Source organism: Equus asinus, chromosome 1, assembly GCF_041296235.1.
Source record: "Equus asinus isolate D_3611 breed Donkey chromosome 1, EquAss-T2T_v2, whole genome shotgun sequence".
Taxonomy (NCBI): Eukaryota; Metazoa; Chordata; class Mammalia; order Perissodactyla; family Equidae; genus Equus; species Equus asinus.
This window is the reverse complement of record NC_091790.1, coordinates 186,260,436-186,283,560: the sequence shown is the minus strand read 5'-3', so window position 1 is coordinate 186,283,560 and position 23,125 is coordinate 186,260,436. Positions and strand designations below refer to the sequence as shown.

General features: G+C 51.3%; 1 protein-coding gene across 2 annotated transcripts in view; it reads left to right on the top strand.

Annotated features, from left to right (window-relative positions):
* The window catches only part of PLXNA4 (plexin A4), a 428,442-nt gene that overhangs the window by 329,221 nt on the left and 76,096 nt on the right, over positions 1 to 23,125 (top strand). For both annotated transcript variants that reach the window (XM_014840844.3, XM_070513683.1), the window contains exons 6-10: positions 4,667 to 4,790; positions 5,515 to 5,668; positions 6,907 to 7,006; positions 9,499 to 9,613; positions 20,612 to 20,812. In XM_014840844.3, the coding sequence (XP_014696330.3) occupies positions 4,667 to 4,790; positions 5,515 to 5,668; positions 6,907 to 7,006; positions 9,499 to 9,613; positions 20,612 to 20,812 (694 nt within the window). The remainder of the gene's footprint in view (positions 1 to 4,666; positions 4,791 to 5,514; positions 5,669 to 6,906; positions 7,007 to 9,498; positions 9,614 to 20,611; positions 20,813 to 23,125) is intronic.

The following is a 23,125-nucleotide window of genomic DNA, read 5'->3' as shown; positions in this document are numbered from 1 at the left end:
AACTTCCTCGTGTTCTAAACACAGATTCTCCAAATGGTGCACTTAACACACATGCCATGACCAATGTGAAATGTTAAGGATTGGGGGTTACTGTGGGGAGAAGCAAGGAGCAAGTTCTGCCATCCAAGGCTGGGGGACCCATGCTGGAGGGCCTGGGGAGATGGACCAGCAATGGTTCCCCCCATGCCTGGAGACTTACCCAGGCTGGACTCACAGATAGCCTCATTTCCAAAATGAAATTTGCCTGCCCAGCCAGCAACAGTGGGAGTTAATATTTCTATCACTGTATTTAGGAATTAATTTCTAGAGAACTTAATCACCACCTCTTCCCCTCTGCCTTACCCCCTTCCTTTCTCCCTTCCTCTCCGTTCTAATTTTCCACTTGGCTGGGAATTCTCCAGCAGTGAAAGTTCAGGCTTAGGGGAGGGCGGAGGTAGCTGCTTCATTAGAGAGGATAATCTCATTGGAACCACTGACTTGAATAATAACCCCTCCAGGGGCCAGGGCCTTTGTCCCCAAGGGCTTTGAGCACCTCTGAACTGGGACTGGTGGGCTGAACGGCAGAAAATGTGGAATGAGGAAGGGAAGTAAGAGGAGATTGGCCAGCCCAGACTCCAATTCTGGGGGCCTGGGGTATCTTCATGGGGTCTGCTTCCTGCTGGCCATCTACAGGTCTGTGTTTGGGGTGGAGTGACAATCGTGGTGGCAGGGACAAATGTTTGAAAACTCAAAGTCATATGGCATGCACTTTTGGAGTCCTTATGCTTATGACACTTTTTGAGTCCCGCCTGGCAAATGGATGAAGCAGGATCTTCCTCCGCTTCCAGGGTGCAATTGCACAGTGGAATTGCAGGAAATGTGGTAGGAAGTACCTGGAGCCAGTGTTGAAGAAAACATCTAAGAGCCCCCCACCCTCACTTCCTCCAAGAGTCATGAATTAACCCTTTGCACATTTCCTAGCTCTTGCCTGGGCTAATAAGAACTCACAGTCCTAGAAGAGCAGAAGGCCATTACCCTGACAGCCCTTATAAGAACTCAGAAGAAATTCATTCTTCCCCCTCCATTATCCCATCACATCTAAGGTCACTTGTCTGAGCTTTTGGAAATTTGCCTCCATGGAGCCTCCACCCTCACGGGCCCTGAGGGATGGTAGAAATGTCAAATCATCCTCAACGCTGACCTTAAACTTGACTTTCCACTGAGAGATTTGAGTTCTCAATACCCTTTGACAGCTCGTAAGAATGCAGAGCTACAACCCACTCTTCCCCTCTTTCGTCCCTCCTGCCTCTGGGGCTCCCCTCCCTCATTTAGAGGGACACTGCTGGGGCCACCCCTGTCTTTTTGTTTTTTTTAAAGATTTTATTTTTCCTTTTTCTCCCCAAAGCCCCCCAGTACATAGTTGTATATTCTTCGTTGTGGGTCCTTCTAGTTGTGGCATGTGGGACGCCGCCTCAGCGTGGTTTGACGAGCAGTGCCATGTCCGTGCCCAGGATTCGAACCAACGAAACACTGGGCCGCCTGCAGCGGAGCGCGCGAACTTAACCACTCGTCCACGGGGCCAGCCCCCACCCCTGTCTTTTTGTCTTTGATTTGCCACATGGGCCAGTCTGGGAGGAGACGTGCTTCTGCATCAGCTGTGGTTTGGATGAGGAAGGCAGAGAAGGGATGGAGCAATAATACCAGCTAACATTTACTGAGAGTTTATTATGTATGAGCTATGCCCTGTTCTAAATGCTTTACTTGCATAATCTTTTAATCCTCGTAATAACCCTATTAGGTAGATACCCTTTTGTTCCCGTTTTACAGATGAGAAAACTGAGGCATCAAGAGATTAAGTAGTTTGCCCAAGATTACTGGTTAGATGGGATTTTTAAATTGTAAGCTCTAGGTGGCTTCCCTGGTAAGACCTAAATTTGGGGGGAGATGATGAGTAGTTCGTTTGGGGCTCTCAGGAGCCATGGCAGGACGCACCACATGAACTTTGGGAGCAGCAACCACATAGGTAGAACTTGTCTTGAGATCCCCCAACCAAGCTCTTTTGAACCCCCAAGAAGAGAGATGGAGCTCTCTCGTTTCTATCTGGATCTCTATTTGGTAACGCCAGGTGATGTTTGGCCTGAAAGCAGCTTCATTTTTCTCTCTTCATAATTTAATCAAAGACATTTTCAGACCTACTGATTGCTCTTGGAAATAGGAACTTCAAAGTTGGGGAGTCAGTGAATAATTTAAGCCCAGACCAGCTCTCTGGGTCTGCTGTTAATGGGAGTAATAACACTATTAATAGCCATGTCAGTGCAGACACTCTGGAAAAGTCCATAACATTAGCTTAATGGCTGGAGGTAATGAAGTCCTCGCAGAAGAACTGGCCTGGCAAATTAACTTCCGAGACTTTTAGGCAGATGCCCTGGTTGCCATGGGTCTGCTAGAGCAGCCAGGGAGATGACCACACTCCTGTCTGACCTTTCGCTCTTGCGATGGAAGTCCTAGAAGGTTCCTGGAGGATTCATGAGTTGCAGTAATATTCAAAGTGCTTTCCAGTGGCAGCCAAAAATAGTGATTAGCCTAGAGAAGAAGATTGTAGGGAAGTTTTTAAATTGCCCTAAACACATGAAAGGAACATCAAGATGGCAAGGAAAATGGGTTTAGTCTGCAGCAAGAGGGTCTGTCTCTCGCGTCTCAGCCTAGAAACTTCGGGAAGGTAGAGCACAGTGGTTGAAAGTAGATGTCGGGAGTTCATCTGTGTTCAAATTCTGGCTCTCTCTGGTTGGCTGGTGAGCTTGGGCAAGCAACTTACCACCCTGTCTGCAGTTTCCTGCTCTAAAGGTGGGATTTAAAATGGTCCCTACCTGGCGGCACTGTTGAAGGATTTAAGTGATGTCCACAGTAAGCCCCTTATCGCTGTGCCTAATAAACGCTCAGTGACGGTAGCTGTGATTCTGTTATGCAGAATTGTTTTTCCTTTCACATTACACATCCAGTCTACTCTAAGGTCGTCCTTTTTGTCTCTGTGTCTCCGTTTCTTCTTTAGTCCACGCCTTCAGTGATTTCTCCTTTGTTTGCTAAATTCTCTCAGACCCTCCACTGGTAGGCGGTCCCTCTTATTGGGACCAAAAGTATCTTCCTTCCCCACGGCTGGAAGGAGAGACCCCCCCCCACAGCTTTCCTCTGTGCCTGAGAGTCACCCCAAGAGCAGCTCAGGCTGTCTAGGCACCTCTCTTCCCTCGTATTTTGCCCCACACCTCGCTTGTCTGCTTCTTGAGAGAGACGTTCCCTCCCAATCGCCCTCTCCCCAGCTGGGTCACATGTCCCTGGCTGTTCCATTTCCTACTGAACTCCTTGCCCAGTGCTCCCTCCTGTCCTGCAACAGCCCCTGACATCCTCTTTCCTTTGCAGAGTCTACTCTCTGTAACGGAGAGAGCTCAGCCACTCAGTGCCTGCAGTCCATCGTCTCTCCACTTGTCCCTCTGAGGACAGGCTTTCCCTCACTCACAGCAGAACCAGTAGTCCAGAGCTTCCAAATCATGGCCACTCAGTGAAGCTCCGCATTCACAGGGCTTGCCTGGCTTGGAATAAATACTGTTCCCTGGAAGTCGGGTACCTCCCTGCAGTGAGCTGCCGCTGTAAGGCAGGGACAGCTTTGGCCCCAGCGGAGGGCTTAAGCACCTTCCCCTGTGTGTCCCGCGTGCACTGGGGTGACGACCATGGTTGTTATGTGCATGCTTCACAAGCCCCCGTCAATTAACACTGTAAGATCCCAGGTCACTCTGGATGTGGTCCACTAGTGACAAGGAACTCCTTGAACAACACAGGACACTAAGCAGTAAGAGTAAACCTACTGTAGCAGTTACCCTGTGCCGTGGAGCAGAGATTCCGAGCCAGGGCAGACTGGCTCCAGAGCACACTCTGAACTGCGACACTCTGCTCTTTTCATCCTTCCTTCCCTTCTGCCCATCCACCCACACTGCCCTTCTGTCTGCTGGATGTGAGGTCTACAGGGGATTCCAGAAGAAGTCAGGCATGGTTTCTTCTGAGAAGCTCACACTTGGTAGGCAAGGGCTGCACTTAGCCCCATAATTGTCATGTAATCTAAGAAGCTCCAGCCTTTAGGAGACTCCAAAGTGTTCTCAACTTTGCCTGGGGTGGGGATGGTTGGTGAGGAGGGGACAGGATTACAGGTGTGTAATAGTTGAACTGTGTCTGGAAGGATAGGTAGAAGTTGGACAGGAGAAAAGTGGGGAGAGGGCAGTCCAGACAGAAGAACTGGCATGTGCAAAGGCAAGGAAGTCTGAAAGGGTACGTTCTATATATGGAATGAATAAGGCTTGGTTTGCCTAAGGAGGGAGGAGAGCGACCATGGCCGAGGATGAGTGGGGAGGTGGAATAGACAAGACTTTGCAACTCTTTATGTGAATGAGGAGGAGTTTGGGGGACTTTAGTAGGATGACGCTCAAGTTTCTGCATTCGGCAGCTGATGATTGGAATTACCATCTTTTTCAAATGTGGACATGATGGGGGAGGACCAGGCTGGAGGAAGCAAAAAGGTCAGTCAAGGGCACCTTGAGTTTGGACACCTCCTGGGAGCTGCTGGCAGTGCCTGACCTCCACATAGGCTCCTCAGTGGACCAGGCAGCCTCTTCTGAGCCCCTCATCAGTCTGTCCTTCCCAGGTGCACCCGGAAGGAGCGCTGTGAGCGGTCCAGAGAGCCCCGCAGGTTTGCCTCCGAGATGAAGCAGTGTGTCCGGCTGACCGTCCACCCCAGCAACATCTCCGTTTCTCAGTACAATGTTCTGGTAAGGACGGTGGAACTGGGATCCAGGGATGTGGGAAGAACCCTCTACTCACCAGAAAGGGCTACAGCTCAAGGCCCCTCAAGAAGGCTGGCCCAAGCCTGGCCTGCCAAGCAGTTCTAGAGCAGGCCGGGGGGCTAAAGAATGTGTCCCTGGGCATGGAAGAGGGGAACATTCACAGGAATATTGGGGAAGAACCTCTATGCATAATGGGTGGAAAGAACAGGGAAAACCGTGATACCCAAAATGATCGAAAGGGTGCCTGGGAGAGGGAGGGTGTGGGGAATGACCACTTCGTCTCTGAGATGGGAGAGATTAATGTGCAGAAGGAGACAGAGAAGATGGCTTCCGCGGTCTTGCACTGGGCACTTTGGCTGGTGGTGTCATTTTCCAAAATTGGGAAACAGTGGACGAGGAGCTTGACCAGCAGTTCCTCAGTCCTGCCCACCTTTCTTTCTATGTACCAAGCCCCTAAATATTCTGTTTTCTAATCCATTCAGATTCTAGTGAGGTTTCTTTTGTCTTTATTTCTCTAATCCCTCTGCCTTCTCTGTAGGCTCTTATAATAAATGGGTCTCTTCTTCTCTATGTTAACATTGTCTCGTGTTTTTCTTTCTTTTCTTTCTCTCTGATCTCTCTTGCACTCCCTCTTTCTTCCTTTCTTCCACACCCTTCCTTTTCCCATTTTGCTCTCCTCCTCTCTCTCCCCCTGCCGGGCTGTTCACAGCTGGTCCTGGAGACATACAATGTCCCGGAGCTGACAGCTGGCGTCAACTGCACCTTTGAGGACCTGTCAGAGATGGATGGGCTGGTGATAGGCAATCAGATCCAGTGCTACTCCCCGGCAGCCAAGGAGGTACCTCGGATAATCACAGAGAATGGTGAGCAGTCCCCGGAGGCAAAGCTGGGTTTGGAGAACTCAGGAAAGATGTGGGGTGATTGAGGGAGCCAACAGGCAGGGGAGGGTCAGAGGAAGCAGTGTGAGTTGATGGGTACGTTATAAGAAGAGAGGGATGAAGTGTCCCTCTGCTGCCCTTGGAATTGACTGTTGCAGGTGAGCATCCAAGAGTCAACCTCATCCTGGACGAGGAGCAGCTGCAGAGAGGGTGGGTAGAGGGCAGGGCCAAACAGCATCAGAGTGTGTTGGTCAGTCAAGTTCAGAGATTGTCCCAGAGCGTTAGAGGGCCAGCATGGAGGCACAGTGGAGGAGGGGAAGCTAGTCAGGAACAGGGATGGGGATGCTGGGGGTCATCTGGCTCCTCACCCCCTGTCTGCACTGCTGGGTCCCTGACCCTGGATCACTGCCGCCCCGACCCCACCCAGCCCTGCCTCCCTAGAGCTGTCTATTTGTGGCCAACTGCACTGAGAAGGACAGGGGTGGAGAGAGGCCCAATGCTGGCGAGGGACAAGCCCAGCCCAGGCAGATTGATTCCATGTTGGCCCTCCCATTTGGGCTTGTCACATTTGTTTGGAGCTGATTGATTAATGAGGCTCTCGGGGAAGGCACAGAACAAGGCTGGAAGTGGGAGCCTGGGGTCAGGGCTGTGAATTAAACATGTGCTCCGGCTCCTCCCTGGCGCCAGCTGAGGATTCCAGGGACGCCCGCCCCAGTGAGCCCTGAGCCCGCCAAAGGAGGGAGCATCAGCACAGGGATGAGGAATGAGCTCGTGTGTGCACAGTCATACACTTACATGCAAAGCCTCCTGCATAGTTTGTGGCAGCATCACTGAGAGTCTACACATCTATTTGTCCCTGGTAGCTAATCAATGTGTGTGTGTGATTCTGTGAATATGGCATGGACGTAATGCATTTGAATGCACCTTTGAACACCTGTGAGTGTGTGTGTGTGTGTGTGTGTGTGTACATGGCAGGAAGTGGTGAGCAAATGATGGGTGAGCACCAGGGATAGAGTGTGGAAGGAGGAATAGACCAGATCTGCTGTCTGCAGCTGCTCTTGGGCTTCTCCTGGGAAGGGGCTCTGCTGAATCAGAGTCCTGTTAGAGCTGAGAGCACCCACAAGGCAGGGGGATCCCCTTTCCCAGGGTGCATTATGCTCAGTAGGACCCCGACACGGGGCCTTGGCCTTCGTGCTGACCTTGTGGCTGATTCTGCCCTGCAGGGGACCACCATGTTGTCCAGCTTCAGCTCAAGTCGAAGGAGACAGGCATGACCTTCGCCAGCACCAGCTTTGTCTTCTACAACTGCAGCGTCCACAACTCGTAAGTGCCCTCAGCCTCGCTTGGCTCCCTGTTCCTGGGCTCAAGGTTCATCCAGAGATAGAAGACCTCACCACTGTTCCCAAGGAGTTACCCATCTAGAGGCCCTATAAGGAGGCCTCCTTAACCCCCAGAAGGAGACAGGCCCCCTCCATGGTGCCTGCAGGGTTAATGGAAGGAGGCTAGGATGAGCAGAGTGAGAACCTGTCAGGTGGGGAGCGCATACATCTTCTCTGGCATAAATCTGTCTAACCTGATTCCCTTCCCACCATCTGTTGGGAAGGGGTGCATCTCACCTGCAGAACAGAGCAGCCAGCACCTGGGGGAGACGAGGGATCTGAGGAGGGAGAGAAGCCCCCATGTGGGTCCAGGCAAGGGCCGGGAGTCCAACAAGTCACTGAATGCTCAGCTCTGCATAGCCTCCCACAGGCTGGGTCAGGACCCAGGCTGGCGAGGGGCAGAACAGGGAGGAAGGTACAGGCTGGGGGGCTCTGCCCTGGAGGTCTGGCTCTGGCTCCAGCACCGGCTCTGGCCTAGTTTGACCGAAGCATCCACTTTCCAAGGGAATGACAGAGGGCAGAGGCTCGAGCTCTGGGGTCAGACCAGCTGGAAACTTCACCATTCTGTGCCCCAGCATCCTCTGTAGATGGGGAAATAGTAGTCCTCCTTGCAGGGATATCACCCAAATATTGAACAGCTGCCATGGCAGGAGCTCCGTCCCAGCAGAGCAGTCATTGGCTGGGACACCACTGGTTGCCACCCCTGCACGTCAGCCGTGCTCAGTCAGCGGGGTGGCTGTGAGGATCAGAAGAGCTGTCACAGGGCAGCAGTTAGAGCCGCGTCTGGCCCACTGTTTAGGTACTGCTCATGTTTTCTGTTACTATACTATAATTTCCTCTCTAAAATGATGCAGTTGGACCAGATTTAGAAGGTACAAGCCCATTTTTCAACATAGAAACTTTTCTCCAACCAAAATTAGGTGTGAAAGCCCAATATACAAAATAGATGAAGGAGGAGCTGCTCTGGTTGAGGACTGAGGGGGCCTGGAACCCCTCTGTCTGGGAACCCCACATATCTATCTCTCACACAGTCTCCAAAGAAGCTCCATGGAACCCCCAGGGTTCCGTAGAACACAGTTTAAGAACCATAGGACCTGTTCTGAAAAAGCCCTGCTTGCTTTAATAGGCTTGTCTGTTTTCCTCTCCACACAGGGCAAGCTAGGTGACATAACCAAAGACACTTTTGGGCTCTAGGCTGGTGGAGTTTCAGGGTCTAGCTATCTGGATATGGCAGCTGGGAATCCAGAGCTTGGCTCTCTTTGCAGTCCCAAGTAAGAGGCAGCTAGACCTCTCAGCCAAAAACAAGTTGCCTCAATACTGGAATACTCTTCCTGCTTCTTGCCACAGAGCTTCCCACGGCTTTACCACAAGGCGGCCTAATCCCTCACTCCCATTTTGCCCCTCTAAGAAAGCAGAGGAGGTAGAGGAAATCCTGTGTGAAGTTTCCATTCTGTCCATAAAATTATTTTAAGCATCCGCTACGTGCAAGGCAATGTGTTACTCATTAGACAGGGAGGATCAAAAATTAATAAGAAGCAAAGACTCCATCCCTGCCCTCCAGGAGTCATGACCTAGTGGACTAGTGGATAAACTGGATGGTGAATAAGTGAAATATAGTACAACAAGGCCAGTCCTGTCCCAGAGACATAAACAGAGGGATAAATGAGATAAGGGCCCACTGTGACCAACTCTCCATTGGTCAAAGAAGGAAGAAGAGAAGGCCATGTGGAGGAAGGGGGAATGGCACTGCTGGTAGGAGAACAGCTTGGGGAGAGCATGGCCTGTTCATGGCTGAAGTGCCAAACACATGTGGGGAGAGTGGACCTGGACGCCGTGAAGGGCTTAGCCTTCATGGCAAGGCATTTGGGTTTCACCCTTTGGAGGAAGAGAACCATGGTGGTTTTTTAAGCAGGAAGGAACTCTTATAAAGTTGCCTTTGTCTCCTGAGCGTGAAGTGTAGAGTGGGGTCAACTGCGCAGGAGCTCATGGCACCGAGAGAGCAGCCTCAGGGCCTTCCTCTGCCAGGCTGGGTCCATGTGGATCCTTGTCAGCTGAGACTCTGGAGTCAATTTGAACTAAAACTCAATTTCTTTGTTTACCCTGACTCACATGCACTCTGGACAAGCCCCTCGACTCCAGACCTCACTGTTTCCCAATTCGGCAAAAGAGGGCACCATCTTGAGATAGACCGTGATTAGGCCCTGTGGTACCAGGGTTGTCAACTACCTGAGTGAGGGGGAGGAGGCCAAAGATCTTGGCTTCCTGAGGACTGGGAGAGAAAGGGATGGATTTGTGTAAGGTCTGCTCTTCCTGAGTGTTTGAGGGGGGCTTTCTCTTAATATTAAAACACATTTTGCCAGACCCTAGAGTCTTAAGCCCTCTGCTTTGGGTTCACGCAGGTTCCATGACTTGTGTTTCTTCCTCCTCCGTGCCCAGGTGCCTGTCTTGCGTGGAGAGCCCATACCGCTGCCACTGGTGTAAATACCGGCACGTCTGCACCCATGACCCCAAGACCTGCTCCTTCCAGGAAGGCCGAGTGAAGCTGCCTGAGGTAGGTCTCGGCAGCCAGAGTGGTGAGTGCTGCTTGCTGTGAGCACAGGACACACAGCCAGGCCTTTCCTAAAGAAGAGAGAACAAAGACAAACCCTGCAGGACCAGCCTCTCCCTCCCCAACCCTGGCTCCCTAGGGCCCACTTCATGAGAGCAGTAAACAAGCAAAGCTCTGCACTGGGGCTAGGGGGCTCTGGGGCAGTCCTGAAGGCTCAGGTACAGATGAAGGTGCATTCCTGCAAGTTCTAGAGCAATACCAGAAAGATGAGTGTGTGTTTGTGTATATGTCCTAGAAATAATTGTAAGTACACAGCAGGAAAGTACACAGTGTACTTTGGAGCACTGTCCACGGAGCAGAATTGAGATCAAAGAGGACAAGTTGAACAAAAGGGAGAGAGGAATAAGAATGAAAGAATGGTCAACTTACCAACCAGAGCAGTGGTTCTCAGAGTGGGTCCCAAGCCAGCACATCAGAATCACTTGGGAACTTGTTAGAGATGCAAAGTCTCCAGCTCCACCCCAGACCAACAGGATGAGGACGTCTGGGTGGGGCTCAGCACCCTGCCATCTGCTGCACAGTCCAGCGTGGGAATCACGGAGGCAGAGTTGGGCTCCACGGCCAAGACGCTGTGTTTGTATTCCCTCCCAGCTTTTATTCTTATCCTTGAAAACTATTCATCACCATAATAGAAATACCCTATGCCTGTGGCGTTACCTCTCTTAGAATATCAGTTTGTGGGCAAGGATCTCAATGTAATGGGCATAAAAACACTTTTGGAAAAGTCTATTGTTGTTCAAACATTATGGTGCTTGTGTGACTCCAACCATTGGGACAGTAGTTCTGAACAGAGTTGTTGCTTTAGAATGCCGTTATTTAGAATAGAAAGACAGATAGATAAGATAGACAGTCAGATAGATAGATTAGATAGATGATAGATAGATAGATAGATAGATAGATAGATAGATAGATAGATAGATAAACAAGCAGTAGTGGTTAGACCCCCCCTAAAAGCAGGGGCAGAGCTGCCAGCCTAGTGCACTCAGACAATGCTGGACTCAGACAGGCTCCAGCATCTTCACACGTACCCCCAGTCTTGGGGGTACCTTCCAGCCCCCTTCACACACCCACACAGGTGCCATAACCATGTGGCAAACAGCTGTGACAGTAGGACACTGTCCTCATACAGGAAGCATAAGGGCCATTTGGGGGGCAGGAGGGGCATCATGAGAAGAGAGGCCCGTCACAGTACCCTCACTCTGTTCTCCCAGACTTCTACCCGCTAGGAACCCTAACTTTAGCCAAACACTTAATGGCGGGAGGAAAGCTGTCTTGTCTCTGAGGCCAAAAGGAAGAGCAATGTACACCCACTAGCAACGCCTGCTGCCTTGAGCTCTCCTCGCCCCGAGGGAAAATGACTGAACTGTGCCTGGCAATGAGAAAATCTGGGCCCCAAATCCTGTTTTCCCAGGCTCTGATGGCTGAGCAGGAGTTCTACAGGTGGAGAGTGAGCAGAGCAATTCGTTTTAGAGGTAAAGGGAAGGAATGGTGAGGTGGTCAAGGAGAGAGAATGATCCCGATAAAGTTGGGGGACAAGAGCAGTGAACAAAAAAGAAAAAGCAGGAATTTACAAACTTCCTTCAGGGTAATTAAATGATGGGGGGGCCTTTGAAATCCACCAGACAGCTCAGTGTTTCTGCTTTCTTTTATTCTTGGACCTCTCCACACGTGAAACCTGTGCTAGATACACCAGTCTGGAAAGGTGGAGAGAGGCTGAAAAACTCTTTGTCTCCACTCCCATCAAGTTGCTTGCAGCTCACGAGGTTGTGGAAGTCTCCAGACATGAGGTCCTCTTTCTGAATAGCATCTGTCTATGGCTGGAAATGGCTGTTCTGGATTCGTAATCCAGAAAAGAGACCAAGACCTAGATTATCCCTTTATGGGAAAAGGAGGAAAGAAGTTATATCTTGGCTTTACGTAGGAGTGTGAATCTAATGTTCACATGTCAGTTCTCTGACTACGACAAAATGGATCTAAAGCTAATAGGACAGAGGATGGGTCTGACAGCCGAGGGGCACTCCTTTGGCATGAAAACCCTGATAAAAGGCTGTACAATCTCCTCCGATCTTGGGCTTTTATCTTGGGGTGTGGGGTCAGGAGCAAAAGGGCTCATTGACCCGCCAAGGCCAGAGGCAGAGGGCCCAGGAAGCAACCTTTTCTTATTTTGTTCTGAAATTTGCAAATTGCTTGATAGGAGCGTTGACAAAGAGGTTTTCAGCCTCTCTCCAGCTTTGCAGACTGGTGTATCTGACAGAGGTTTCATGTGTGGAAAGGCCCAAGAAGAAAATGAAAGCAGAAAACAATTGAGCTATCTGGTGGATTTCAAAGGCCACTAATCATTTAATTACCTTAGAAGGTTTGCAAATTTCTGCTTTTTCTTTATTATTTTCCCCTCTTGTCCCAAGTTTCTTTCTTTTAAACTCATAAAAGAAGCTTACATCTGCCGCTCAGAAAGAGGAAAAAACTAGAAGAGAATAAAGCAGGAGCCCACACGTTTCCCAGTACAGTTCAGGGATCCCTGTAGAAGAATGATGCCTTCAAGTGCCCAGATGGCAAGCCAGGCACAAAGCCCCATCTATACCTGGCATTGGCAAAGCCTGTTGGGGATCCACAGCACCTCAGAGGACTTGGTGCCAGGGCCCAGGAAAGGAAGAGGCCTGGAGGAAATGGCCGATGGAGGGACGTGGAGAAGGACTAAGCTACCCCTCCTGCCCTCCACTTCTTTCCATTTCACATGAGCCATTTTATGGCGAGCCTGGCAGGCCATTGGAGTGAGAGGCTCCTGGGTAACTTGGAATCGCCATGCCTCCCTTATTGTATTATTGAATGGAATTAACTTTGGCCCCTCTTTTTCTTAGATGCTTGTTTATTCTAAGAAAAGGAAGTTCTAAGGCTGAGCTTCTGATTCAAGCTTGGAGGTTCCATCCTACCCAGCTCCATACTAGGGCCATTTTGAATATTGCATAAGGAGAAGCCAGAGTTGACCACTTCATAATGATGATTGTAGCAACATCTTCCTGGAGCATGTGCCAAGGGAAAAGAAGTAAATAAATGTTTGTGAACTCTTGACCCATCCAGCCATTCTGGCTAGTGGAAGGAGGTCGTTGTCCTCAGAGCTTAAAAGAAAGCCCTGGCTGCTAATGGAAATGCAGAGATTATTTTTTGCTGGGAAAAATTCACCCTGAGCTGACCTCTGTTGCCAATCTTCTTCCTTCTTTTTTTCCCTCTCCTCAAAGCCCCAGTACATAGCTGTATATTCTAATTGTAAATCTTTCTAGTCCTCCTTTATGAGCCGCCACCACAGCATGGCAACTGACAGATGAGTGGTGTGTGTCTGTGCCCAGGAACCCAACCCAGGCCACCAAAGCAGAGAGCCCCAAACTCTAGCCACTAGGCCATCAGGGCTGGCACAAGAATTTTTTTTTATGTCTTTTTTTTTCCCTACATTTTTGTTTCAGAGAAGAGACAGTAGCAAGAATAAGGGTAACAAAGAAAATTACATATTTGAAAGGTGATTTTTGGAAGCCTTGGACTCAAGTGTCCCCTCTCCACACCAGGGGAAGAGCTGATTCATAGCATGATACTCCGAAGCTTTGCTACATGTGATCGTTCATCCTGTGTTACCCAGTTCCCAGAGCATTTCCCACACGTAGGGCATTGTGAGAGATCTGAAGGTGTGTAAGAGATCTGTAGACCTGTATTTAGAGATGTGTAAAATGGGACTATTGGCCCACATGATCTCTAAAGATCTACAATTGTAAGTGGAAATAAGCTGGAAAGCACAGAGGAGAAATCCATGCCCAAGAAGTGGTCGTAGAGGGTGAGTGTTAAGTCCAGTCTTAGGGCTCCCAGTTCTACCTAAGAGAGGAACACAGCCACAGGCCTGCAGCTCCCCTCGACCTCCAGGCCCAGGCCCGCCCTCTTAGAATGAAGGTGAGACTCAGGCCCCGTGATTCTTCTGCAAGTCCTTGGGTTTTCATTTCTTTTCAACCCTTGAGTGGGAGGGTGCAGACAGGGTCCTTTTGTTAGCCAAGAGGGAGGTTGCCAGGTGGCTCTTCATCCACCCAGCAGCATCTTGTATCTTCATTCATTGGAATAAGTTTCAACACTGGCTTTAATGACTGTCACCAGGGATGTTGAATTACCTCTCTCTTTTTTTCCTGAACAAAGAGTGCATTCAGGTGACATTATTGGTCTGGAATAGAGAACTGGTCAATCATTGTTGTTATTATATTAATAGCAAGTATTCTAACATAATTACGATTATTAGAAATAGAATGCTCAATAACATATGTTGTTTATAGTAACTATATTCCGTTTTCAACTAATGATGGCACTGTGATAACAACTCTGGGTCTTTAGATCAACTGCCAGATCCTAGGCACTGGAAGAGGGAAAAGGAAGACGAGGGAAAGCTGAAGTGGGAAAAGAGTCTTCCCACCCTTGGTCCTGTTCTCCCAGTGTCAGCTGAGAGCCCTTGCTGCCCAATAGAACAGCCTTTCACTGGGGCAGCCATTAACAGAGCCGTGCCCTCACCTCCACCAAGTGGAAGGGGCCACCGGTCCCCAAGTGGAAGGGGCCACCAGTCCCCAAGTGGTTTTGAATTCCCCAGGCTCCTCCACAGGCTGACCTGAACCCCCCATCAGGCCCACACACCTAATAATGGTGGTCCTTAGGGAACAAAGGCGAACTTCCACGGAAAAGCAAATCCATTGACAAGAATTTATCCCCAGTGGACTATTTCACTGTTATCTCTCATCTAAACTGAAAAGCAAAGTGAGCTGCGGCTGAAGCTCTGTTCTCCGGGCTCCAGACTGGACGGGGTTTGCTAGGAAGGCAAAGCACATCTGGCCCCCAGTGCACAGGCTCAGAGAGGCTCCCGTAGCTCCTCTCTTCTTGAAGCTCAAGCAGAGTGTTTACTCCAGAGAACAGTTGTAAGATCAGAAGAGGCAAAATGAATTCTATTTGATTTCCAAAGCTGTGCTTGAAAGTCTCTCCCGGCCTCCCCTACCACCCGATTCCCCTGAGATGAAGCCGTAGCCAGGGCTGGCATCGTGAAATTCCAAGGGTCAGTCCTCTTCAGGACTGGAGGACTGGCAAGGTGATGAGGGTGCTGGCCTCCAGACTGCTGCTTGCCCCTGGGGCTGAAATAAGCCCCACACCCTGTGATGGGAAAGGTCAAGGGCATTGATCCCCCAAGTGAACTTGAGGGAGATCAGGCCAGCCCACCTTGTCAGCAATTCTGCTTCCCTTCTTGCAGAGGAGCCAACAAAGCCACCCTTGCCAGGCCCTTCACCCTCCTTTGAGAAAACAAAGCCAAACCCAGCTAAAGAACTTGCTTCCAGGCCCTGCGCCGCCCCTACTCCCGGCATTCCATTACTGGGTTGCCATTTCTCCAGACAACTGCACTTTCCATCAATCTTGTCTGCCCCTCCCCACTTAAGGTTATGGGTCTTTCCTTTCAGTATTATTACTTTCCTCTCTCCATAAACCAGCCCATCATAGATCACGTTAATGGCATTATAAACTTGGGGAACAGCAAGAAAATATATGGTGCGTTACATTTTTGCATTGGGCACCGTGGGTCTGAGAAGGTGAGTGTAAATTTGGGAGTTGGTTGGGGTTGGGGCTGGCTTGCCTTCGGAATAGATGAGGGCGGAGGTGACGTGGGGGGGAAATGTGACCTGCAGATCACCCCCCACCCAGCTCTCCTTTGAGCTTCACTTTCCCCCAATCTTGCTGTAATAACCAGGAGAGTTAGAGCCCTCATCTTGTAAACACACTGGGGGCTGTAAATCCACAGCCTACCACCCCCTCCCCAGGCAGCACCAGCCCTGAAGGCAGCCCTTTCTCTCCCAGCTTGGCAACATTCTTTATGTCCTTGTTCAATTATTTAAATATGCAATGAAACCTCTGTGTAAAGCAGCCACCAACATGCTGGACACGGTAGATGGAAAGGCATCTTTTTTGCCTTCACTCTTCAGCTTGGTGTTCGTGTTCCCTGCAATTAGCTGTGTGGTCTTTACTTCTGTGTGCATTTAAGTGGAAACCAAAATATGCACGGGACTGGACAGTTGACATGGAGTCTGCTGGAGCTGCCTCCTGAAAGCCAAGACATTAAAGATTTTTCTTGTGCCTCAAGCCACCGCCACTCCCCACCCTCAGTCCACTCTTCCAACTGCAGAATGCGGCCACAGGCAAAACAGCCTCCAAGGGAGCCTGGTTCTCACTGTAGGCATGCATCGCCAAACGATCTTGTTAAATGCAGGTGTTCTCCTCCCCGCCACCTTTCCCATGAAGTTCAGAGAAGTATCTTCCTTGAAAAGAGAAGAGCAGTGTGTTTTTGAGGCATGCTGTATGGAAGCTAGATAATCATCTGGGGACCGAAGGCAGTAAGATGATCATGTGAAGGTCATCGTTGTTGTGAGAACTGAGTGAGGTAACTGGTGTTCTTAGTTTCTTTACCGTGAACATGGGGTGATCACGTGTGTCGGGCCATGAAACAAGATAGCCCATGGGAAGTATGTGTAAGGTGATGGGCTGGTGGAATGTGCACTGGGTGAATCCTTGAACCCCTTGTACCGTGTTACTTAGAATCGTAACCGTGTTACCTACTGCCTACCAGAGCTATACCCACCTGTACGACTGTACCAGGTTGCAAGATGCCAGTTATTAGAATATTAAACTATTTCCCTCCTAGTAAATAAATGCACATTTCCAGGAGGCCCACCTCCCCACAAAGTCTCCTAGACCCACCACCATGCATTCAATTGGTGAACACCACACTTTGAGCTAGTTGAGCAGACATTGTCCCTATTTTAGAGATGGGAAAACGGAGCTTCAGAAAGGGTCCATAGTGATGTGTCTCAAGTCATCTAATGGGCTAACAATAGAACTGGGACCGTAAAATTCATTGAATCCAAACCAGCCTCTTCATTTCATGAATGAAGAGACCCAGAGGGTTTGAGGGACTTGCTCAAGGCCACATGATTGGCTGGCAGAGGTCCTGTCTCAGAGCATGTGGAACATGCAGCTTCAGGATGTCACCTCCCAGAAGAAGGGACTGCTGTTAGGTGAGCAATGGACAGAACTGGGGCCTCCCTACCTGTCCCCATTGTGTTTGGGGCACTTGGAGCTATTGAAATTGTCAGGCTTCGAGGCCTAGAGAGGTGGAATCAGCTGGACCGTGGGAGCTGATGGGCTGTTTCTGGAAAAGCACACAGACGCAGGAGCAGAGGGACGGAGCCTTTGAAAGTGAATCAGGAAAAGGGAATCTGCTACGGACAAGGTGCAGCCTGAGCTGGGGGCCGAGAGGAAAGAACAAACATTTGGTGAATGCTTGCTCGCTCTGCACCCGACACTTTACCTGTGGTCGTTCATGGAATCCCCCCAAATGCCTGTTGGAGGAGGAGTTGTTAATCCCCATTTACAGCCAAGCAACAATTAGAGCCCTTTCAAGACTCTGAAATTAGCAGGAGGAAGAAGGACTTGCACTCATAGCCGTGTGATTCCCCAACCAGGATCTTTCTAATTAAGGAAGCTCCAAGGTGAGGACAGAGTCTGGATGGCCAGAGCCTACTGACCATGGCAGAAGTGCTTGGAAACAGGGCTCCAGACATGAGTCATGCAGAAACATAGAGGTTGCTCTGAAATTTCCCACAAGCATCAGACTTACAGGTAGTTTTGTACCTGGGGTCCCAGCATGAGGCAGGTCAGGATCTGGGAAGCTGGAGTGGGAGGAAGGGGCACCATGCTGGCAGTGGTCCCTTCACGCCTTGTTGCCTAGGCATAAATTGCCATTTTACATTTCAATTAGGAGGGACGATGGGGTCAGTCAGTAGCACTACCAGAGGAAAATGGGCCCGGCCCAGCCCTGGGTCTCTCCAATTATTATTAATGAACTTACGCTCGGAGCCGCCCACCTTTTTATATGCAAACTAGGCCTTTATGGGGCCACTGGCAATCAGGACTCATTAAAGAACTCGTAACAAGCCTCAGGCTTATGCTTCCGTATCCTGGACTAGAACGTCCAGCCCCCAGGCAAGTTTCCAGCCCACCGCAGGAGGGTTTCGCAGCTCCCTAGTCCCACAGGTCTCAGGGAGATCCCTAGTGACCCACCACCCCATCCTATGGTTGTCCTGCCCCCCAGTAGGAAATTGCCTCTTTCCTTAAGGGGAGGAAAGATGGTGGATTGGCATCTGATTTCTTCAGCTGCCAGCACATCTGCTGGCACTGAGCCATTATTGTTCCTCTCCTTATCTCAGTTTCTCCCTTGCAAAGTAGGAGGGATCCATTAGGTTGGTTCAGAGGACTCTCAGATTCCAGACCCCGCTCCCAGCGCACCATTCGTGAGCAGCAACAGTTTGCTGTGGGACATGGAGGTGAGAGAGCCCGTACTTCTGCTCTTACTCCAAAAGCAGCCGCAGACCCCACTCCTGTGCGGGTGTGGTTGTAGCAGGAGGAAGGTCAGGCTGGTGCATGCCCTAGGAGAGGGAGAGCTGCCCAGGGCCTCTGGTAGAGAACAGAGTAGAGTCAGATAGACTGGCCCTGACCTCCGGCTCGCAACTCCCTGCTTTTCACAGACCTTCTCTCCTGATTCTCCAGCATCACACACCACAGGCTCCAGGCCTGAGCTTCATCCTTTTCACAAAATCACTCTTGTCTTGCATTGTCCTCTTGCTGGAGCAGGTGAAGTGAGATGGCAGCCGAGGCAGGGGCACAGGATGGAGCTGCTAAAACACGCTATCCATGTGGGAGCTGGAGGTCTCCAGGGACCCATGCGCTCTGGAGCCTCAGGGCCACGTGCCGGCTTCAGCCCTCACCTGCTCCTGCTGCCTGCCTCCCTGCTGCTCCTCCCGCTTTATTTATTGATTTTTAATTGTGGTAAAACACACATACCATAAAATTTACCATCTGAGCCAGTTTTCAGTGTACAGCTCAGTGGCATTGAGTACAGTCACGTTCTTGTGCAACCATCAATACCGTCCGTCTCCAGAACATTTTCATCTTCCCTAACTGAAAGTCTGTATCCATTAAACACTAACTCCCCTTTCTCTCCTCCCCCAGAAACCTCCATTCTACCCTCTGTCTCTATGAATCTCACTGCTCTAGGCACCTCACTTGAGTGAAATCGTGTAACATTTGTCCTATTGTGACCGGCTTATTTCACTTGGGGTAACGTTTTCAAGATTCATCCATGCTGTAGCATGTGTTAAAATGTCCTTCCTTTTAAGGCGGAATCATATTGCATTGTATGTATACATCGTGTTTCCTTTACGTTTCGTTTATCCATTCATCCATTGTTGGACTCTTGGATTGCTTCCACCTTTTGGCTGTTGTGAATAATGCTGCTGTGAGCGTGGGTGTACAAATGTCTGTTCAAGTCCCTGCTTTCTATTCTTTGGGGCACATACCCAGAAGTGGAATTACTCGATCTGTTGCTCCTCTCCTAGCTGTTCTTCAGGGTAAAGGTGTGGGCAGCCTGGAAGAGAGAAGAAGGGGTTAGTTTAATGAGCCTAGGGAATCACCAGGTAATCAGGAAGGACAGAGACAAGACTACCCCAAATCATGGAATCAGGACTGTTGGAACTGAGTGGGTCCTGGGATCCCGTCCAGTTGACAGATAAGGAAGCTGTGTCTCAAAGTAGGGATACGATGCACTCAGGGCTCCATAGTTTGTCACAAGCTCAGCGGGCGCTAGAGCTCAGGTCTCCTCCCTTCAACTGTCAGTGACAGAGGGGCTCACATTTGCTTTCAGACCCAGGAGGGGCAGCTGCCAGTAGTCTGCTTGCCTGGACCACCTGTCTGCCCTCTCTCCACGGCCTCCCTCTGCTGAGGAAGAGTACTGGGCTTGGGGGCCAGCAGCCTCTGCTGAGAGTCAGCAATGAGCCAGGGAGGCATTGTCCCCAGGAAGGAGGCGTGTGCCATGCTTTTGATGGCCCATCTGCCCAGAAACCATCTGTCTGCATATATCCAAATGGTGCCATAGTGGGAAGAATCTGGGGATGGTGGGACCTGCCTGACACAGGTGCCCAGGTCCTGCCTGTGTTTGCAGAAGGTCTCACTCCTGCCCATGCCAATCAGGCCAGCAATGCTGACTCTCTTCCACCCAGCTGCTGAGAATCCAGCAGCACACAGCTTCCATCTCTCAGCTGGGTGACGCACCCACGCTCCTTATTTGACCCCATTCTCCCCCCAGCCCTCCCTGGAGAAGGCAAACAGCCCGAGGGAAAAGGGGCCCAGTGATTCATTTCTCCCATCCCCCAAGACCCTCTAGGCCCCATTCAGCTCCAGGGAGGAGTGTGCCCGTTGCTAGCATCTAGGAGGCGCTCAGTGTGCATCTGCTCTGAGGGGCATTTCCTTGGGGTCAGGCCAACCCCAGAGCTCTGTCAAAAGCTTCTGGATTTAAAAGGTCTCTGGAGCTCATTCTAGAATATTGCCAAATGCCAGACTCAGCCCATGTTTGGAAGGTCCTCCTGGCCCCTCCTACTGTGGGCCAGACTCACATTCCAGAGCTGCGGCAAAGGGCTTTGCCTCACTGCAGAGCTGCTCTCATGGGCCCCTCTGTCCCAACTCTTGGGAGCCTGGAACTGAGGCAGAGGGGTTGTTAGCCTGAAGTGGGACGGGCTGCCCAGCCAGCAGGGTCTGTCTGCTAGGCTAGGAGGGTGCCCAGAGAGACCACAAGGAGTGTCAGAGTGTGGAGTGCATTAAAATGGAGCCTGGAGAGAGCAGGAATGGCCTCAGTGAGTAGTGGCCTCAAGATGGTGACACGGGGACCTGGGATTTCTCCCACACAGTAGCTGGAGGTGGGCACCAGTGCCCAGGATGGCCTGTGGGTGTGCGTGGGAGGGTGGAGCAGGGTGAACATCCGGGTTATGTCAGAGAGCCTCCTGCACCCCTGGCTTCCTGCTCCCCAGCCTGCACCGTGCTCTCTGTCCCCAGGACTGCCCCCAGCTGCTGCGAGTGGACAAGATCCTGGTGCCCGTGGAGGTGATCAAGCCCATCACTCTGAAGGCCAAGAACCTGCCGCAGCCGCAGTCCGGGCAGCGCGGGTATGAATGCATTCTCAACATCCAGGGCAGCGAGCAGAGGGTGCCCGCCCTGCGCTTCAACAGCTCCAGCGTGCAGTGCCAGAACACCTCTGTGAGTGCCCCAGCCCCGCCACCTCCAGGCAGCCTACCCCGCCTCCTCCAGTGCCATCACCATCCTAGGGCCAAATCAGCTCAGCTCCGCAGGATTTTCCCAAACTCTCACAAAACTGCTCAGCTGCATGCCCGACTGCTTCCCCCGACTCTGCTCGCCCAGCCCAATCCCTTACAACCAGGCTAGCAGAGGGCTGGGCTCAGAGGTCTCCAAGTTTTCCCAGAGTTGTGGCCCTGTTGTGGTGACAGTGGGCTTCTGCCCAAGACAGGGGCTGCAGTGAGAGGGGCTTTCGGAGCAGCCGTGGGGCCATTGAGCACTGCCTGTGGGCAGATGTATTTGCAGGGCCTGTCAGGCTCCGGGAACATTCATGTCCATCCTCCATCCTGAGAGAAGCTCTGGAGGCCCTGGGCCCCGCTTTCCTACCCGGGCTGACCTGAGGGCCTCATCTGGGCCCCCAAAAGCCCACTGCTGCTTTTACACCTGCACAGAGCCCACTGGCCAGCACAGGGGGCTTCTGAGACAGCCCGAGCCACTGCAGGGGGAGCCGTGGCCCAGGAGGGAGCTGCCAGGAGTGCCTGCTTAGACCCATGCAACCCCTACCCAGTATCTGGAAATCCACACCAGGCCCCCTGCTGCCAACAGCTGTCACCTGATTCCTAGGTACCAGCAGTGTATCCCGCTACACGGTACCTTCCTCCTGCCTGCTCCTCTCCCTGCCTTGTGGCCTTCCCAGCCCCTGCTCTGCTCTTTCTTGTTCTCTTTTGGGTCTGCTTCTGTGCACCCAGATCCTCAGAATCAAACATCGACTCATAAACTCATGACATTTTCAAGCTGTAAGAAACCTTAACGTTCTTCACTGTACAAAGAGAAACTGGGGGCCCAGGAGCAGGGGCAGATCTCAGTTTGTGGGGCTGAGAGTTATACAATCTAGGGGACCCTTAGGAAGAATAAAATACAATGAATACAAAATTAGATACACAGGCAGACCTCAGAAGGGGCCGAAGCTCCACACGCCTTGGGGTAACCTGCCCCTGCCGGAGGGTCAGCAATGTGCACAGGATCACACAGCTAGTGAGTAGCAGGGCCGGGCCTGGATTTGGGGTCTCCTCCTGTGTCACACTGCCTCCTGTTCATCCTTCTCGTTCCTCCTGGATCCTTGTATGCAGTGACTGTATTTGGGGGTGTGATGTGGTACTGGGAGAGTCCTGCACCAAGCGCATCGTGGGAGCACCCCACTCTTCCAGCAGACAGCAGTCTGGGCATCTGCGGAGCTCAGAGAGGCCCACGTGCTAGCCCAAAGTCGCTCAGCATTATGGGGACTGAACTGGCAATTGGTCTCCCAGCCTCTGAAACCCCAGCAGTGTCCCTACTGCTCCCCTGAGCACATCTCCCTCTTTGCCTGGGGGCCAGGCTGCTCCGGATTAAACCCGCAAGCAGAGGGGTATTAAACACTCCTGCTCCTGTAAATCCTGAGGCCAACAGAGCAGTCCCATGGGTTTGTCTCCAGTGATTCTCCCCCAATAAGGAAGTCCCTGTGACAAGAGAAAGCCTGAGTCCCACACTTGACCCAGCAGAAGGCACGGAGGGATTTCAGACCACGGGGAAACGGCCTCGTTTGCTCAGAGAAGCTGTGCAGGGATTCAGGCCCCAGAGGTGTCAGGACGGAGGACAGAGTCTGCAGTCTCTGATGATCCAGCCCTCAGTTCCCCAGACGCCACAAGATGGGACCTCACGGGGCCACTTGCTTCAGCTGACTCGGTTAAATAGACAAGCGTACGCCAGAGGACAGCCTGAGTTCGTTCTCTAAACCTCGGGGGTCAGAACTCTGTCCGTGCCTTGGGGATTAACTTGAGTGGGGACCCGCTGCCTTTCTGTGTACTGCCAGAATTGGAAGCCGATTGTGTTCAGCTGTCCTCAATGAATGAGCCCTATAGGGTCACAGGGAACTAACTCCCTGAATGTGGGAGCAAAATCAGAGCCTCTTGGGAACAAGGACACAAATGAGAATTCAGCAGCCCCCACAGGTAAGGGCTGGATAAGTAAGGGCCGGGTCTTCTCCTCTGTGGTGCCCCCCAGGGAATCTGCTACTGTACCCTGGTCAGTACCAATGGAACAAGGAAAGATACCACTGGGCTCCACTGGGGACATCTGCTTGTCTGACATCCAAATCTTGGGATTTAAGAAATCAGCAGATCACGCAGCTCCTTATGTGGGAATTTCCCACCTGGAAGCCTGACGCCCCAGGACACAATGGTCAGTTCAGCTTCCAGCCCCTGGGGGCCCCACGCCCTGGGCGAGGTCCTGCCCACTCAG